The sequence below is a fragment of the Hetaerina americana genome, unplaced genomic scaffold (genome assembly GCF_022747635.1).
Source record: "Hetaerina americana unplaced genomic scaffold, ioHetAmer1.1.p SCAF_3, whole genome shotgun sequence".
NCBI classification, from domain to species: Eukaryota; Metazoa; Arthropoda; class Insecta; order Odonata; family Calopterygidae; genus Hetaerina; species Hetaerina americana.
The window spans coordinates 69294760-69315333 of record NW_027286874.1 but is presented as its reverse complement, the minus strand read 5'-3'; the positions used below and the strand labels follow the sequence as shown (position 1 = coordinate 69315333).

The following is a 20574-nucleotide window of genomic DNA, read 5'->3' as shown; positions in this document are numbered from 1 at the left end:
TTTTTTCTCCAACCCAAATCTAGAGGCCAGAGGGTTCCCGGACTCACCATTTCCTGTTCCGGTGCAAATAAATTAGTGACCAAGTGTTCTCGCATAAAATAAAAATTCCCTTCCCTGCCAACCCTTCCCCCGCGAAGCCCTTCGCACCGCCCAACTTTCGGACGCGCCGAGTCGCATTCTTTCGGGCTCAACGCGTAGCTCACGGAGCGCATTCCACCGACTGCGAAGGGGACCGTGTCAAGGACGTGCCGGGCTCCGTCGTGCGTCAAGGCAAGCAGAGCAGGAAACCGTTGAAACTTGTGGGGGAAAAACCACCACGGATTGTCTAATAAGCGAACATACGAGTAAGTATCGTATTAAGCACTGCCCACTGATCCAGGCTCATTAAAATCTAACCCGAGGATTAGCAATAGTAATAAGCCCAAACATTCCAGAAAAAGAAAATCGATTGGAAAACCGATTTAACGGAATAAAACAGTATATCATCTATCGATCCCGGACATCATTTCACCCGAACCGTCTGGATCAGGACCTGGATCTACAACGGATCCATCTGAAGTTCTCCAAACATTGGCGTACCCAGACATTTTACGCAGTTGAGAAGGGAAGGACAAATATAAGCCATTCGCCAAAGGTAACGCATTTACCATTTCCAAAAGGCGTAACACAAGCTAATATTTCAAAACTAAGTTACGAAAATGGAGAGCATGACATATGGATTCGATTGAACCAAAAAGCATCCAGCGGGCAAGTAAGTACTACTCTCTTCCCCCCCCCCCCCATATTCCACCGATTAGACCCGCCTCCGGAATTGAATAGTTTAATCGTCAGTCTTTTATTTTTTTCCAGGAGTAAAACTGCCCGAAAGCGCCATGGTTCTGCAAAATCAAATTTGGAACATCAGCGTTTCAACTCGCATACACGATTTAAACGCACCGGCGAAAGAAAAAGTTTCTCGAACATCAAGACACCAGGATCCCGCAGGCCCACTTGTATTCCCGATGACGACCGGGCGAGTTGTCGCCCTTCCTCATCGGCACCATCAAAGCGCGCCCCAGATCTGCGTGCCCCCACCCGCCCCTATGTGCCGCCACGCTGCGGGCGGCCCAAGGACTCTATGTACGTACACACACACACGGGGCAGACAAAATATACACGCCCCTTCTCCCACTCCTTAACACCCCGGAGAAAGAGAATTTGTGCACGGATTCACAGGAGAGAAAAAAGTTTGCCACTTTCCATGCGCAATCCAAACACCGCGAACCGCAGCATATGGTAACCAGGGGTGGATGGGTACGACGGGAGGTTTTTAAAGAACCCAAGGGTGTGTGCAGTGCAGGAGGCGGGGCGACAGCAGACGAGACCATCACGCCGAAGGGGGTGAGATGTAGCGGGAACAGGCGGGCAAGACAGCGGAGAAGAGGGGGATGAGAGTGGAGGAGAACGAGGTGGAAGGGGAGAAGAGGGAAGAAATGGGGCGAAGAATATCGGCCGGCACGGATGGAATCCGATCTCATAGTCGACAAAGCAAACCCCTTTATAAAGACGGGACGGGTGTGGACCTGCAGGGGGGAGGGTGTTTCCCAACCCCTCCTCCCCGGATACTTTTCGGGTCAAGAAAAAGAGCTCGGTGGGAGGGCCGTCATGGTTTTTACGTGCAATTAGTCATGCTATATAAATTCCTCATATTTAACCGTTTGAAAGATACAGAATAGCAGGGCTGTTTATATCAACCAATTAACGTACATATATATTAAAATGCAGGGGACAACACCGCTGCTCCTACCCTGATGCGTGAATTTAATACGCCGTTGGGCTAAGTATTGAACCAACTCTGCTCTCTCCCACCATGCCAACATTCGGATTAATAGCTGTGGTTTATAAATGCTGAAATATTTCCCGACTCATTTGGAAAATTCACTTTCAATTATCATACCCTCCAACCCATGGATTGGAAGCACCATAAGGCATTTGGTATGCCTTATGGTGCTTATGTTTGGCATTTTCATGTGAAATTGTTCCCTATTACGGTCGGTGACCGAACACCCCCTCCACACGCCCTTGCGGCGGCTTGCGGGGTATTATGTAGATATAAGGCACTAAGGGCCGTCTAGGATCCGGTCGCGCCCTTTTTCCCGCGAATCTGCGAAGGAGCGAGCGGCAGCCCGGCTTTAGGTGCTCCGTATAGATTTCGGAAAGACAAGAGGAAAACTGATGCGACGGTAGCAGGAGAAGCATCCCTACATTCCCAGCGACATCAGATACATGTGTTTTTCCCCAATTCCACCACAATATCCCTCAACCCTTCAGCCCTCCTCTAGCGATTTCTTTAATTTTCTATTTCCGATTCATATCCCTTCATTTATGTTTGAGAGACATTAATTAGCCATCATAAAATCGGCATTACTATTAGCGAAAGTGATCCCGACTGCACATTCTAACTGAAATACTCTAGCACGGACCGAGGCATGCTCGCCGATCGCTCGATACTAATTACTTATCTCGACTTCCCAACAAATGAGATAAATGTACCAACACGCAGCCAAGCGCCAATTAATTCGCATTCAAACGGACGACGTGATTAACGACTACAGAGGGATATAAATGAAAAATTAAAACAGGAACTTTGAGAGTAATTGCAACGGAGGAGAAAAAATAAGTTATCAGATTGTAAATATAAATGACTTGAAATTCGCCTGGGGCAGACGCACATTATACACCCCCTGATTTTACAGATGAGTCTTTTCGTCCCTTGCAAGTGCCATTATCCAGTGAATTTTACTGTGAATCTCTTAAGCTGAAGCATTCAGAGGCTTTAAAAATTACTTGTATACATAGTACCAGCCTTGTTTTTTGTTAATTCAAAAATATATACAAAAATATCACCCAAATTATTTCTACTTGTATAAATAAGACTGTCTGTGTGGCCTAGTAATGAAAGAATTTAGTCCGTATGTGTCGCCACACTAACCTAAAGAATATCTCATTGGAATGATTTTTGAGAAATTTAGTGTACTTCTGGCATTGAGGAAATAGCTAATTTAAAAAATAGCGGAAGAATATACCACCCAAGTTAACTAAAATTCGCGCTGAGCCATTTTCCCGTTTCTCCCTTCCACAATCACAGCAAAGTAAACGTAAACCCACAAGCACTACTACTTGAATTACATAGATCCTGCCATTATGAGTGGTAGAAATTCTGAACTGATTCCACGGAATAAATATTCTCAATTTTTTTTACAACCAATGGCAGGGCTAACGCCCATCGTTCTTTATCCACCACACCAGCAAGGATGTGATAAGGAGAGCAAGGAATGTCATCGAACTTAAAATAAAAAGGGAGAGAGATCGCAATTTGATTACAAAAACCATCCTCAGAACTCCCAAAAAAATCTGTAATATTGCTTAAAAATTGCGCTGGCAACGCCCTTGAAACTTCAGTAACGTAGAATAGGCAGGCAAAATTCACCCCCAGCTGTTCATACACGATCGCCGTCATTTGCGTGATACCAATGACACCACTTACTCGAAATGACCCATATTTGCTCCAAAACGCTGGCACCCAAGCTTCCTCTTCCCCCCCAACTCCTCGGTTGGTGAGCAGCACACAGCTGTGAGCAGGGTCGGGGAGGGGAGGGAAGAAAGGCGGAGGGAAGGAAGGATGGCACGTGAAGGAAACGGATTCGTTTGGTCGATTCCAGATTTATGTCCCTCATTCGTGGATGGTTAATGGGGGCACGCGAGTTTACAGCTGTGCCGCATCTCCTCATCAACATCATCAACACGCTTCTCTTTCACACTCGAGAGAGGAATTGGTGCGAGCTAGAAAGAAGCCCTTTGTCGAAGCACCAACGCGTCAACAGAGAGGAGAACTATAACTCCATCCCGTCCACGCTAGGCAGGGGAATTGCCACCCCCTCGAGTCCCGAGATGCCTATCAAAGTCAGATGTTACGAGGTCGAATAAAGTTTCTCATTACCAAGGAACGAGATAAGTGAAATGGGCGAGAATCCCTTTAAATTTTTTTGGGACTGTGTTGCCTCTGCTCTCACTTTTGAGGGCTCTCGGAATTGGTGCGTCCACATCGTCTGAAAGGAAACATCACTAAATCTGAAAAATACTGATATTCAAACCAAAAGAATAATAATAAGACATCAGATGAGAGAGCCGGAAGATATGGGTGGGCAAGTATGCAGGAATGGAACGCATTCGGAACATTCAGGTTCGTCTTAATCTCCTCCTAATGTGCGAGTTAACCTGATGGACAACAGTGATGACGCCTGTCTTCGGATAGAATCACTCGTATGCCACTCCGAGAAATTACATTGAAATCTAAAATTCAAGATTTTACTCGTGCTCTTATAGTAAAGGAAGACGGCCACAAGGAGAATTATGCATTAATGGAGCAGAAAAACATGTGTCGTTCTCACGAAAAATGTGTCTTGTGCACGATTACGTAAGAGTGCTAACACATCAGCACCTACCGGCCTTTAATTATACTGCATTCATTGATTTGTGGGAAAAAATAACAAATCGTATTAAAAAAATTGGCGCCTCAGATATAACCCAAAATAAATTTTAGACCCCATTTAAAAATTAAAAAGAACCTCTAGGTGATAAAAAAACATATTTACCTATAATATGTTTACGATATTCGCATAAATGGGTGTTACTTTAATGTAATCGCTTTTCATTAACACCGGAACTAAGTTGACACCGACTCTTGTCCTCGTTATCCAATGGAAATCATCAATTGTCTACTCATAGAAAGACCGCAGCAAGCTAGCTGGAGTGCGTTCACGATGACAGGTAGGTACTTGCTCTTCCCTTGCCCAATACAGAATCGTAACAAAATTTAACCCAGATATTTTCATATGAAGGGCAAGGTTGAACGATTTAGGCAAGCACATCACGTGTGTACGAGGGTCTGTTTATGAGGAAATTCATATTCTGAAGTATCCATGAACTCTTACTTCTACATTAAATACTAGTGCCCTAGAAGTCCGTGCCACGAGTACTCGCAGTGGCTTACTAGGCAAGACGTAGATGCAGAGAAGTATCAGTATCCTCAGGCGTACAACATTTATGGGGTTAGGTTTCATTTTTTTTCTCCTTTATAAGTGATGAAGATAAAAGGCTATGCTGAAAAACACTGTTCGTCACGGCACTCCACGTTGGCTACGATATTCATCAATCCATTCTGCGCTTGCTGGGAGACCTACTTAATGACACACCTACTGACGGCCGAGTTACTTATCACTGCTCTTACATGTGACTCCTCCATTCATTAATGAAGCCACAACAAGCTGAAGAGCTCGTTAATGAATCAGGCTTAAGTGGAATTAATCATCACCACGATTCACATTACTAGAACCGACAAAAAACGATAAGAGGAAAACCAAAATCGTTGACTCCAAAACGCCGCATCGAATGTCCTTCCAGATGGTATCCTTATTTACGTAAAAAAATGGGGAAAATAAATGTGAATATCAACAAAAAGCAGGAACCCTCAGATTAAAATATCCACGGCATTTCAAAAAAATATCCCATGCAAAATTAGGCACGAGGAGGGGCCCGTGTGCGGATGTGACTTATTTAAATCTGCCAGGAAAGTGATCTGGGTGAAATCAGAATACAATCGAGCCATATTTCAGAGGAAACACTCGTACTATATTCCGTTCACTTTTTCTTCGATAGTTAAGAAACCTCACGATATTATTGTTTTTAATCAGGGAGATTGCAACGTTACACGTAGCAAGGCGCTAAGTCTGTAAAACGCGATTGGAATGACATTCCTATTGCAGTGGTACCCCGTGAAATACGACAGATTTGACACCCCGCTGGTACGCGACGGATCGCCGACTCAATAAACCCGGCGCGGCTCTCATTCCCGCAACAATACCCCAACGAGGAGATCCAGGTCCGCCTTACACACTACTGGCCCGCTTGTGAGGCGCGGCACGTCAGGGCCGACGGAATGCGTCCTGCCAGGAACCATGACACAATCTTCACTAAGGGGTTCCCCACTCCACACCACGGTTATATAAATTTCAAACCAGAAGGGGAGGAAGCATTTATTCCTTCCTTAAGCTCGATGCTTACATAGCCAAAGATGAAGGATTTTTCCACGGTTGCTGGTGGGGGAGGAACGGCGGAGGAGAATCGTGTGAGGGTGGGGAGGGGGGTCCGGAAGGGTGCTTGGCCATCGGGCGAATGAGAACCAAAGAATTGATGACCAAGCCATCGACGACGCTGCCAGTGGAATCCGTAATGTGACGGTTAAAGTGGTGCCAACAGATTACTACTCTCGAGCAAAGCTAACGCTCCATGGAACCACGTTAACACGCTGGACGTCCGAGAAGGATTCGAGGAAAGACCCGCGGAGGAAGGTGGGCACGGTGAGGGGCATTCAAACGCAGCTGCATGTTTAATACGCAAACAAACTCTCGTAATGCGGCAGGCTAATCACATCGCTCGGCCTTCGCTTGCTATGCCGAAAGAGACTACATTCACAAGGGGCCCATACCGCACCAGAAAATGTTACTACGACTAATGCACCTGAGGCACTCAATTTCGTGAAATCATTTTTATAAACATCGCAACACTATTCATTCGGTACCTTTCGAGATAATTAAATGGAATTAGAAACTCTTTCAATGTTCTTTAAAGCGCTATCATCATAATGCTGTCCAGATACGTACAGTATATAATTTACATTGAAATTTACAAGGTATTACGGAAACAAATCCACGCCATATCCAATTTTTATTCAAAACATCACGGTCGGTTTATAGATGAAACCGTCCTCAGAAGAAAAATGAGCGAAAACTACCTTAAAATTATTTGCCACATCGTGATTGCTATAAAATGGCATAAATAAGCTAGCGTTTCCCATCACATCAATGCCGTTGTGGATAAAAATCCAAATTAGCGCTCCTCATTGAGCAATTCTGCTATCTCGTATAAAATCATATAAAGTCAACGTCAAGTAAATTCAAAATTTGCCATCATTAGCGAGAGTAAATGTAATTTACATGGAATATAACCAGCTAGCGGTATAACCATGAATTTCACGTAACATGATCACTATCCATCCAACTGAATTGCGCCGTGATTCAGGATAATTCCGAATTCCTATAGTATTTATGACATACAAGTTAAAGGAAAAAAATAAAACCAAGGAAAGACTAAATGAATCGAAAAATGAAGTAAGGGTTTACATCTTGAAAAATTATTCGCTGAAACAAGATGAAAACTAATTCCCTCATATATTACAAGCTCTTCTCCAAAATTTAATATTTATAAAAGAAGATATTGGAATAAATTTCAGGATTGGAATTTATTTATTAGCATTAACCCGAAAACAGCGCTTTTTGGCCTTTACATGGGACTTTTTAACAATGATATATAACAATGGAAACAATTAGGAACACCCAAGCCCAAGATGGAGGAAAATCCTCCTAGGCGGGAATCGAACCCGTGAGCTCTGAGTTCGCAGGCGAGGACGTTATCCTGGTCTATTACCAGGGCTGGCGGCAACGTAACTTTCATAAAAATTCAACGGCAAATAGGAGTGATTTTTTCGTCGCACGCAGGGTATGAAATTTTTTTAACAATAAATATACCAGAAATAATTTTCAGGTGACGGGCCAGAATGTAAATTCCTTTCACAAATTGAAAGTTCTTAAACGCATGACTGAACGGTCAAGAACGTAAGATACGTAAAATATGTAATGGCGTACAGTAAAAGTGACAAGCAAGACCCAGAATACTATGAATCACCCACTATCTCCTTGCTTGCACCACGCCTTCAATTCGAAAACGCACTCGAGCTCATTCCAGCGACACTTCCAAGGTCACACTAGCGATTACTTGAGCTGGCATATGCTTGAAAATCCTTAGCCAAGACGGGAGGAGATAGAGGACACCGCTTCGTCTTGCTCAGACTCCTAATCAAGTGGACAATACGGATGACCCTTTTCTGTTTTCTTGGACTGCTAATGTTTGTCTCGCCCTCCGAACGAATGGAAATGAATGCGCATAGTGCAGGTCGCGGTTGATGCACGACGGCGCGGGCAGTGTGTGTTCCTAATAAGGACACCAGGAGCTTTGACTTGCATATGAGATCGAAGACAAGTTTATTTTCTGAATTAGATTAAAAATTGCGAAAATTACCCCTACGTGTAAAACGACAATTTTATAGACTTATTGTCACCGAATTTCCATTATAAATATGGCCGGAAGAACTCGCAAATCGAAGATCAGCGCGATATTTCAACTCTCATCCACAAATCTGAGGAACATGCACACTTTTTCGATCGCAAAACATAGCGCAGGTCCTGTACATTGTTCCTCGTATCATCGATATGAAATCAGAGTAACACATAGTAGGATGGTGGAGTACTAGATTTATTTCTCCGCATGTAAGAGAGGGTCATCTAAGCCGAGAAAGGAATAATTTGTTACAACTAGGTTACCACAGAACAACAATTTTTTGCCGACTGCTCTTCTCACATGACATTGAATATTCGCTAAAATTTAAATACTACATCACAGTGGAATAGATACTTCCACCAAACACCCGAGTAAGGACTGGTAGAGTAGGTAGTAGATGTAGAAAAATGTAAAACGCTCATGGCGCCACCGCCTTTCCTCCCGCATTCCTCGCAACGCAAGGTATTTCAAGGGCTCCACCGATTCTGTCGGTGGCACGTCGGACGGTCGGTTGGTCAAGTCAGCAGGAAATAAATCATAAAATACAGAGACACCGTATAGTCGGACACGTAGAGGGGGAGCTTGAGAAGAGGCGAGGAGGATTGATAAAATGGTGAGTCAAGATAAGGAAGTGGAGCGGAGGGCTGGGGGCGAGATAAATGAAAGCATTCCGGGGGTATTTAATTTTTAAAAGAACGCCGCGGCGAGCCTCCGCCCTGCACCAGGCGGAGAAAACCTAACCTCGAGACCGCGGATGCTGACGTGACATCACGCACTAGCGCGAGGCGGAATGGGGCTCCTCCATTTTTCTACGCACCGCGCAAACACTGTGGGCGCTAAAGTGTGTGTAAGCCAACCCAACGACTACCCCGCTTTCCCCCGAGTCAACCAACTAATCTAATTATTATGGAATTATTGAAGTGTATAACTTCAATTAATTACGGCCCCAAGCTGCTGCACATGATACGCAACTTAGAGGAACACAAAAAAAAATAATTGTTATCCACAGGAGAAGAAATTTCTCATTACTATCTATCAAACTATCATTACATTACGTGTATTAAATTTTTGAACGATCAAATGTAAGATCTTTTGTGCTTTCCTGGTCGTATCCCTGATTGCTATACCTACTCGAAGCAACCATTTTAATGTAAGAGGAAGCTTAAAATCGGGAGGGGGGTACACAATTAATAATATGTAACGGCTTTAAGCTTTAAAACGTTCGGTTAGAAAAACGCGAGATGAGCTGAATTTGGAAAGCAAGATCTGAAATAATGATTATTTAAGCTCACACGAAATGTAACTAATTTATTCTACGTCACCAAACCCAACGGTAACTAGAGCAGGGTAAAATTGTCAGTACACCTGATGCCATTTTGTCGATCGAATTACGAAGGCATGATTACAGAAAAACGATGTTAAAATTCGCAAGATTTTTAAATTCCTTTCCAAGAAGCGATAGAGAAAAGAAAAATATAATATTCCCTGCAAAATAACACAATCCGATTGGGGCATTTTAACTGCGAGTGATATTATCCCAGTTAAAAGTTACCTCAAAATCTTTCTGTTCTCACTCCCAATCCAATAATTTAAATCTCGATCCTATTAATGCTTCCAATGGTGTTACCATGCTCCCACGACAAGCACATGCTAATGCATAGTCTAGTAAAGCTCTCACAAATTTGAACCCGCGTCATTCCATTGCCCAGGACACAAAGAGTTTACACCCCCATTTTCTTATCTCATTTCCTTATGAAAATCCCGCTCTGAACCAGATACCACCTTATATACTAGTGGATACACCATTCCATCACGGCTCTACTCGATTAAAAAAAATTCCAGGGAATAACTATGTATACACTCCATTACTTGAATTAATTACACGAATGGGGAATTTCTTGAGGCATTCGAGACAGGATTTGAACTCTTAAGGGACCTCATTTATTGCTTCGCCCAATGTATACACATAGGCATTATGTTATCCTGAAATCTGCCATTTACAGGGGACTTTTTAAATCAAATAAATATCAAAACAATGATTTTACCGTTATGTTTCGTTATTAGTTAATAAATTACACTGATAAATATTAGGCCGATAAGATAAGACAAACAGCATATTGCATAGTGAAAAACTTGATCGAATTAAACTGCGATTTGTGAAAAATAATTAAATTCAGTAATGAGTGTACTCTTTTAAGGACTAATACCTTAAATAATGAGCCGAATTCCCAAACAAGTCCTTGTGAATAAATTAAACGCAGGTATTCCCATTTGTATGCCTAATGTTGGTACCTTGTCAGCCACCGCCTGGTTGCGAGTTCTCACCCGGAATCGCACTCGACGTAAAAACATTCTAAGAGACGATCTTCACAAAAAAGTCTAATAATCTTCTTAAATAATTATCTACAGGGAGAATAACTGCGACACATTGGAAGACGACGGCGAAGCGATAACAAAAAACTTCCGAGGACGGGAGATCGCCAAAACTCAAACATCTCCGAGTTTGCCGACGAGAAGAGCTGGACCGAAAAACACTTCCCTAAGCCATCAGGACTAATAATGGAGGCTCGCGCGTGTGATGTCCCCATTTCGAAGGGGGTGAGTGCGATGCGTACTCGGCACAGATAAGTGACAGCGTCGGGGCACGGAGGATGAAGTCTGCTACTTCCGGTGCATAAATGAAATCACCCGACTCAAATAAAGCTATTTACGCCACGCGGATGACTCGCTCCGTTATCGTGTCGAGATTGGGAATGCGAGTGGAAATGCCGATGGCGGAGAGAGAAAAGTCATTTCCTTGCGTGCGGATTAAACCACGCAACCCCCCCACCCTCTTTCCGTCCAGCGAGGGACGCAGAGAAAAATAAGCATAAGAGCGAAGTTCGTCCAAGATTCTAAGAATAAGAAATTCCAAAGAATGTGTACACAGCTTACACGATGACTCCATAAAATGAGGATCCATCTAGTTTGCACGCGGATGCTAAACGGATCACAGCAAAAGAGAGAGTAAAATTTGCCTTTAACATGCACCCGCATGTATCCTTTCCAGGCAACCTAGCCAAACAACTTCTACTGAGGTAAATTCAGGAGACAAAAATATTTCGGTACAATCCGCTAATGACTATGCTTGTAAAATCAGGACAGCATATACTACAAACAGCTTCGCACACGAAATCCAACCGCGAATCCATCTAAAATAAATGTTGCTCACTTCTTAGACTACTTAAAATCACATAACACATCTGAAACGGGGAGATACAAGTATGAATCTCGATTCTGATACTGATTACAGCGAACACTCCAGGGATAGAATCGAATACTTGGCGCGGTGGTATATGGGGGCAACCGGAAATCTTTCGCGACCAAACTCGGGTAAAATAACAAGAGGGAAAAATGGCCTAGATTGGACGCCCATCCCGAAACACGATTAATTACGGCAATCGACCGAATGCAGTAATAACTGTAATGCAATGCGAGACGGTCTAACGCTCAAGGACCTCACACACACACACACAAAGCGGAGACAGAGACGCGGCCTCCCACCATAGCGGCAACCTCCCCCACCACTCCTCGACGAGAAATTTGTGTCAGGAGGGCCGAGGCGGTGCAGCTACACCCAGGCACCACCACTTCCGAACCGTGGCGGAGCCAATCCCCACCCAAACCCTCCTTTCCCCCCCCTCGGGCGATTCGGCTTCCCGTTGCATCGCCATCCCGGGGGAGGGACTACGAAGGTGTAAAGGGTGAGGGCGCGAGTATGGAAAGACGGTTTCCGAGCAATTTGAGGTTAATATCTCTAAAACTCCCTACGAAAACCTTCCCATAGAAGATACGCACCGTGACACAACAAAGCACATCCAAAACAACAGAAATTTCCAAAGTGAAAAGCCAAGATAAATCAAAAGTCACACCTCCACTGCTCCCTCGATAGCGTTATATACAAAAGCGGAATCTACGTAGGGTTTGACAAAAAATATAAATATATTGCGAATAAAACGACGAAAATAAACGGAATTTCTACGTGCTAATATAAAAAATCTTTGACAGTTAAATTTGTTCGCTCAGTGCTCATTTTAGGACGAAGTATAATATGGAAAGGAAAAATTCTAACTCTTTTGACGGCTGCAACTCCAATTGTGTTCCTGCCTAACATCAAACACGAGGCAATCGATCAATTTTAACTGAAAAGAGACGGAGGTGTACTCCATTTGGGGTGATCGTTTACCGACTCTCCAGGCCAAGGGAATGGTTCAGTGAAAACTGCTAGTTTTCTCGATGGATTCCTAACACACACCGCCCTCTAAACCACTACCAGCGACCTTGCGAGAAAATCCCCAGTACCCCACCGATGCATGCCTTGACGCCGCCAACCGATGCACCGTATGCACAACCAACGTTCTTACCCACCCACGAGAGGGAAAGGTGCGAATTTTAAGGCCTTATCCGAGACTGGGAAGTTCACGTACCTACAACTCCAAGAAAATCACGATGATTGGACGCCCTGGAAGTGATTATTGTAATGTTTATCTTCGTAGCGGCAAGGTTAATCCTCCTCCTTGCGAATTAAAATTCCCGTTGAGTCTTTTTACTCCAGCTTATATTTATATTAAGCCAGTGTTGCCGCTTGTTGTCAAATCGTTTACAAACTCGGAACGGATAAATAGAGGGTCCGCCCCAGACTCTTTCTCGTACTGTTTCCCGATACGGGTCCGGATATGTCTTTGGTGCGAGTCAAACAGAAACGTTACACAAAGGCCCCAGAAAGTTACGTGAAATAAACCAATAAAACGTTGGCATGCTTTTTACCCTCTCCTATCGATGACCATATCGGTACGTATCCGCTCATGCAATTCGTCGTTTCCTTACATTCGAAGTAGCAGGGAAGGAACCAATAAGTGTCTGGATAAAATTAGTCTCGATTGAGATTGCGAGCGAAAATATGTTAAGGAAACGTATGGCAAAAACACATCAAAATTTCACGTAATTTCTATGTGAATCGCGAAAATGGACAAGGATATTCGCGAATGTGCCCAAAACATCGCGAGATGGGAGTCCGCATGATGTTTTAAAAAAAAATAAAGAATAAAGTCGAGGACGTATCGCAACAAAAATTTAAATAACATATATTCGGAAGATATTCGAAAAAGACATCATCGTGGATGCACGCCGTGAAAGTTTAGATAGCTGGAATAGTAACTCTGATAAGAGTTGAAATTATTTTGTTGGCTATAAAAATCTTTGGATTAGTCTCAGCAGCGTCAAGAAAGATTGGCACTGCTGGGCAATATTATAGGGTCGTTCGTCGCTAAGTATGAGAAAAAAGCATGAATGCCTAATATCGCCTCGAGTCAAAATTAGAATGCATCAAAACTACTGACGGCCACATTACTTTCGGTCAAGGGAAAACTAACTATTTGTAGAAACTCTGATTTATCCCTCATTGGTCTCGTAATCCACGAGCAGCTATACATCCTCCAGAAACCAGTATTCGTTCGCAAAACAGCAACCACAAAAAAGACATCTCCGAAGGCAGGAAAACCTCCCTACTCGCACAATGCCTTTGAAACCCGCGATCTCACCGTGAGCATGAACATCCGAAAGCAGAATGTTATGGCTTCCTAAAGCACCCACCCTCGCAGGCCCATACACCCGGAGAAGCAAAAAATACTCCCGAAACGGGCCGGGATGCTGATAAAGCGCGCGCCTTCCGTGCAAAACACATTGGTCCCTTCCACAATCCCCACTCGACAGCAACCGAAGAGATTGAGGGAGAGAGAAGGCAAGAGTACACACACTGGTTCCCCCGTATTCCCACAGCCCGCTTCGCCCGGTGGACGATGGAAGGGAGCTTAAGGAGGGCCGGAAGGTGGCCTGGAGGGGGAGGGAGAGACTGTGGAGGGAGGTAAGGTTTGTAATGGAGGAGGAGGGAGGCAAGGGGACCGCAAGTGGTCCGCCATGCCAGCCGACCAGTCGAGCCCGCCGCCCAAGCCAACCCAACCAACCCCTCCCGCCCTGCGTGTCGGTCGGAGAGGGAGGGACGCGCGGGGCCTGGGTGAAGAGGTGGAAGGGGGATGAGGCCTTGAAAATAGGAGTGGGGAGTAGAGTCCGGAGGTGGAAAGCGTGGAAAGGGCGAGCAGAGCAAGGAAGCAGAGAGTGGTGGGGGGTTGGTGGTGGTACCGTATGGGGGGAGTGTGGGTGGGTGGCAATGCCCAGGGGGTTGGGAGAAATGGAGGGAATGCAGAACTCAGAAGGGGATTTTGGAGGGAGGAAGGGAGGGGGAGAGAGAGAGAGAGAGAGAGAGGAGGGTGACTGGATGAAGGCGGCAGAGGGATAGGAAAAAAAAGAAGGGGTGAGCTCACCCCCTTCCTCAACATCCCCCTCCGCCTCTTTGTTATCCGCCCCGGGGACCTAAAACCGATGTCTGGGGAGGGAGGTAGAGAAGGTTTTCGAGAGGAAGAGAAGAGGAGCAAGGCATAGGTAGGCAAGGATGGATGTCTACGATACATAACGGAATAGAAAGACACGGGCGTTGTCCCTGCCCGCCAGCCAGTTACAACGCGAGAAGCAATCGGAGGCCGACGAAATGGGCCCTCGGTTTTTTCACCCCCTTAATTTACCACGGCACAGAAAATAATCCCTCATGCGCCGAAAAGGATTTGAAAATTCCATTAACTAACGAATGAAATACTTTCTTAAGATCGGCTGATGGAAAACAAGATACGATCACAAGCGCAAATTCGGGCGATGAAAATTATAACACTTGGACTTGACAGGAGCAACAAATCCTGAAAGAAAAATTCCATTTAATCACATAGAGATAAGTAACTTCCATGAGTGAATAAACAATACTTTCTCCTTGCCCGCTAGAGAAATATTTGTCCGTTTGTCGGGAGCACCCTTGTCGGGAAGACCGTGTTCAGTTACGTCGAGTCGTGAGACGGCTCTTGTTCCAACCACAAATTATATTTTAAAAGTCGAGAGCCAGACCTTGAACGAGTCCAACGACGCCCTTCGAAATTCATTTTTCGAACTGTCTCGCCCCACTCGAGTGTGCTGAAGAATTTTCAACCGCCGTAAACACACAGCCCTCGGCTCGGGATTTTCTATAAATTCAAAAATATGTCCTGAATGGGATGTGTTAGGTGTTTCCAGGGAGGAACATGGAAGCTGAATAAACCCTCCTTGCTGTCAACGCGCCGCTTTCCCATGTGTGCCCCTCATCTCATATCCGACGCCGAAGGGAGAGAGAACATAGAGGAACGGGAATGAGGACGTAATATACATTTTTTAACATGGCGGAAGGCGGCGCTCGAATCCCAGGCACGTACATTTCTGCTGAGGAATTACGGATGAAAAAATGCGATGACGGGAAGGAACAAAATCGAATCGCTTCCTCTCCGGAACGCGAATATTTCGGGTCGAAAATAATACCATACAAAACCACCCCTCCTGGGCTCTCTAAAAATCATCCTTAGATTCTATCGCTACAAAATCCGTCAACTGAGCTTCTACCCTCTTTCTGGGCTCATGATTGCGCCGCAGAGCGTGATAGTGGAACTCTCCCCCATTGTACCATGGAGTCGGCTTGTTTTAAGTAGTTACGGAGCTGTGAGAAGCGGGAGAAGAGGGAGGGGCGAAGATTGGAACGGATTTACTCGGGAGGGAATGGGTTAAATGCAAAGCGGGGGACGAGGGAGTGGATGATTGCGGGGATGATGGGAGAGAAGGATCGGTACTAGGGTGGTTAGGGATGGAGAGGCTGGGAGCAGGGAACGGGAGTGATGGAAGTCGACGAGGGGTTAGGTTGACACGACGAGGACCGGCTAGCAACGTCGGACGCCATGTTCAAAACCGGTCGAAGGCGTTAACACAACAAATCGCACAATTATTCAGCTGTTCACGTCCCTCGGCCACCAAGGGGTCCATGGGAAAACCTATGGAGGGGATGGGGGAGGCAAGGATTTACCTAAATGTATGTATCTCGAAACTTGAATATAAGTAAATATCAAAATGAGTGAAAATCCATCCGGATGCACGCTGCACGAACTTTACGACCCATTCCCGACGCCCAAAAATCGTTCCCCAGGAGATGAATAATTAATCCCGTTTGTTTAGGTTTAAGAATAAAACTACCGGCTGAAATTGTTAATACCAAAAAATTAAGAAATCGTCCAGGCGAAGCAGAGGAAATTCAGCACACCCACGGTCGCTCGCAGAGGGCCACTAAATATCCGAAACAGGTTACGGCCCCTTTTACCACTCACACACCCACACACACCTACACACACACACACAAACAGCACTTTTGAGGGTAGAATCTACATTGGTAGGTAGAGTGGAAACCACCCGCCGGAATTACCTCGCCTCGATTAGGAAAGGAAAATATACTATTTTTTTATTTGGACACCAACCTCATACTTGACGCTGGCGAGCCTCAACCACGTCTCGACTTTGAGGCAGTACGGAGAAATGGACGGCAGGAGAGGGGTGCGGCAGAACTGGTACAGGTATACAGTGTCCTTCTCGAAGTTGGGCTTGTGGACGGAGGGCTTGGGTGGTGCGGGGGGCGGTTGCTGCTCCGCCGTGGGGGTGGCGGCGGTGGCGGCTGCCTTCCCATCCGCAGCTGCCTCCGTCTCCGGGGCCTTCACCGCGGCCACCGCCTCCTCTTTGGGGGCCTCCTTCGCGGCTTCCGCCGGCGGGGAGCTGTTGTTCTCCGTCGTGGTTGCTGTCTTCTGTTCCTCTTCTCCGGCCATTTTTTTAAATTGGAAACTTTTTTACTTCTTTAACTCGAACGGTTTATAAACTCCAGAGGTGAACCTCGCAGGGCGTCGAGGGTAGGAAGGAAAAAATTTACAAAAATCCTTCGAAGGAACAACGAGGGTACCGCTCAAAATATTTCCGGTGCTTGTTGGTTAAATCCTCGCACTCTCACTCTTCTCGTCTTCGTTGAAAAAAATGAATGGTCCTCGATTAACTTTGAAGGATTGCAGGAAAGGTGGGAAAGTAAAAAAAAATATTCTCCGACGACGAAATTCAAATACAACGGCTCGACCCGGCGGGCACTAAGGCAGAGATAGCTTCTGTCTGGGCGGGAATGTTCACTGACGGCGGAAGCGAGATCGACTGACTCGTCTGGTTCCTATTGGGACGACCACTGTACTTTACGAAACCCACCACGGCACGAACTCGGCGCGACTGCGCTGCCCGCGTTCCTCGGGAAGCGGCAAACCCAAGCCGTGACGTCACGGACTGCTCGAGTCAAGGGCGAGATTGTACGAGAGAGGGAGGAGACAGAGAGGACGCATGAACTCGCTTCGGTTCTCCCTCTCCTGAGCGCGCATACCCTGTGACGTGCCTGCCTTCGCCTTGCTCCTCCCGTTCGAGTTTTTCGGCGTGCCCGTTCGAAAAAATATCGTGCCGAATGCAGGGGGACGAGGGATATGGACGAAAGGGATGAAAAAGGGGAGCTTTTTTTTGATGCGAGGAAATCGATTGCACGCGGGTGTTTCGCGTGAACTCAACGCTCGTTGAAGAGTTTTGAAAAAAATAAAGTGATCGCCCGCTCGCGCCGCGCGGATTAATGGCATAGTTTTGAAGCTGAATTGACCCGAGTAGTCGTCGACACACCCTATGATGGTAAGGGCAGGGAACTTCAATAGGTCCCGGCGTTGCGAGGCCGTGGTCCTCGGGGTTTCGGCAGGAATGCATTGGTGTATAGTTACAAAACGACCTTCAAATGCTTTATTATTTTAGTCTGGAGATTTTAAATCATCACTATTTCAAAAATGAAATATTTACCTTTGAATGTGCGTAATAAAACTAAGAATCTAATACTTAAAAACGTCCAAGGAAAAAATTTCTCATGCTGCCGGTAAAGTGATTTTTCTTCTGAAGTATTAGTAGCAGAGAGGATGTTATTTTCAAAAATATTCACTGATTTTTTTCAAATGGAAATATTATATTGTTCGTTAATTTCGAAAGAATGTATCAATACATCTATCAATACTAATATATTATAATACTATCAATATCAATAATGTACCAATAATTGTTTAATATTAGAGATAAGTATATAATAGCTCATGTAAAACTTTCGTTTGAATTGAAATATAATGCATATCAACCAGCTCTTTTTCATTAATAATATCAATATAAAGTATTTATCGAAATTCACTTGAGTAACAAGTCGACAGCAGCAAACATCAATTTCAAGCTCGTATTTGCTAATAAAATCCCAGAAATACTGTCATGGATAAACGGATAAACAATGAGAATAATATTGTGATAGAATCGTATATCAAACTAATCCTCACATCAGTTCCTGAGCTATCAAGTTTCTACTCAATTCATCGTGGCATACTTCATGAGACTAATGCTATCTCTTTGCTCAAGAATGTTTCCCTCAGGCTCCTCTGCTTGATGTGTAAATGTTATATGTATTCTGTAAAATATAATAAGTATAAATGCACTGATGGATACGTTATATTTCTAGGAAATTCTATTCTATTGAATGATTCATTCCATTAAAATTGTAATTCAAAATATTCAATTTCGTAAAAGCACAATGTGCATCTTTCTTATTTATTTTACCATATTCAGTTCGCCGCGGGAAATCTGATAAATGTTGTCAGGCTCGACGAAATGAAGAAGTAAAATATTGGAGTGACATATTCATCATCAAAAGTGTACTTGTGAACATTAAAGAAATTATTTTGAAACATCACGCGTCCTATGAGAACTAAAGTTTACAAAAGTAGAATATTGCCGTCACTAAGCAAAGACTTTACCAAATCCTAAATACTCGAAATGGCCAGAGGTTTCAAATTCAAATTTTACGGCATTGGGAGGCGGAAAAATATCTGAGAAGGAAACTCAAGCAAAGTCCTAGGAATTATATCGACTGCTAAATCAATATCACGTACATCAGTGCAAATAATTTCAAGTGGATGAAGACATTGAAAAAGAACAGGATAAGTGGGAGGGTTGCTCTAAAGTAATTCGGTGTGCGGTGAATAAATTGAGCGAAGGATGACCAGAGTAATGGTTAACCAATCACAGTTCTCACGAAACATTTTTGAAATATGTAGAGTGGCGATCTTATTTCACCATAGTTTTTAAATAAATATATTAGTCTTGGGTTACCAAACACAATAATGACTGATAAAGTATTTCTCCAAATGATGCATATTTCAAACATCTACTTTCACCATTATGTATACCCCATCAATAAAAAAATGTATTTAGCTTCGATGTTATTATTTCCTTGGAAAGTGTATGTCATTTTTATGGCCTAAGAGGGACATCAATATGTTTGGTAACTTCTGATCGTACTTACTTCGTTTTTGGATCATTGTTAATCACCCACGTGAGAGTTCATAAACTTGAAGTCGAATGCTGGGAAAAATTTGACACCGGTAAAATATGAATACAGTAGAGTTCCTCTTAAATAACTGTAGGTCGTATTACGCTGTCCAGCTTTTGCCCTATCTGCTCTGTTGGTAGGCGTATGCTCACACGAACTTGAGAGTTAGAAACAGCAAATTCAATATTGGAGGGCAGCTCTTTTCTTCTGTCGAGCATTTGTTCCTCCTACGTCCAGAAAATCAAGCATCCACATTCGGGAGTGTCCAAAGGAACCACCCGGATTCGAACTCAGGACTCATAGCTGAACAGAATGAGTGATTTTACCGCATGCATACGTATAAACACTTATTTGCACATATGCATAAGCAAACGCATCCAGACTCATACATTTATTTTGATGCCATCCAATAATGGGTATCCGGAGTAAAAATTAAATTTTACTTTTTGGATTAAAACATTAATATTTCTCATGTTCAATTTTGTATCGTGCGAGGGAAGAACGAATACTTGAATCTGTCAATAGATGTGATTTGTTAATGATGCCTACCTCTCTTATTTTAACCTGGTGGTCCTATCTCCCAATTTAATATTGGCCCATACTACTTTCCGTCATTGCAAAGTGGGTAGTTCGTTGCCATTATTTTATCTAAAAGAACTGATAACATTTAATCCCTCAACTTCTTTTTAATAGTAGCTGGTCTAGTATGCGCATAGAAAAATTTTTCACTTATATGCAGCTGTGTATGTAACTACTGTCGACATATATGAATCATTTTACATATGCGTATGCATGTACGTAGAATGTTGGTAACTATCTATTAAGCAACACTCCAATTCGATTTTTCACACTTGGTAAGGAATTACCCACTCTCACACCCACTAACTGGATAGTAGGGTACCGTTTAGATATCGATGTGTCACGAGTAGATCAGGTTTGTCTGAGTGATTCACATTAAACTGTTTCTCACGCGATTCAAAAAGCCGTGGTATAAATTG

General features: G+C 44.0%; 1 protein-coding gene across 1 annotated transcript in view; it reads right to left on the bottom strand.

Annotated features, from left to right (window-relative positions):
• fax (failed axon connections) overlaps positions 1 to 17398 on the bottom strand; it is a 355181-nt gene extending 337783 nt beyond the window's left edge. Inside the window, exon 1 of the mRNA XM_071588808.1 lies at positions 16626 to 17398. Coding sequence (XP_071444909.1) covers positions 16626 to 16967 — 342 coding nt within the window. The 5' untranslated portion in view covers positions 16968 to 17398. The remainder of the gene's footprint in view (positions 1 to 16625) is intronic.
• Positions 17399 to 20574: the final 3176 nt, after the last annotated feature.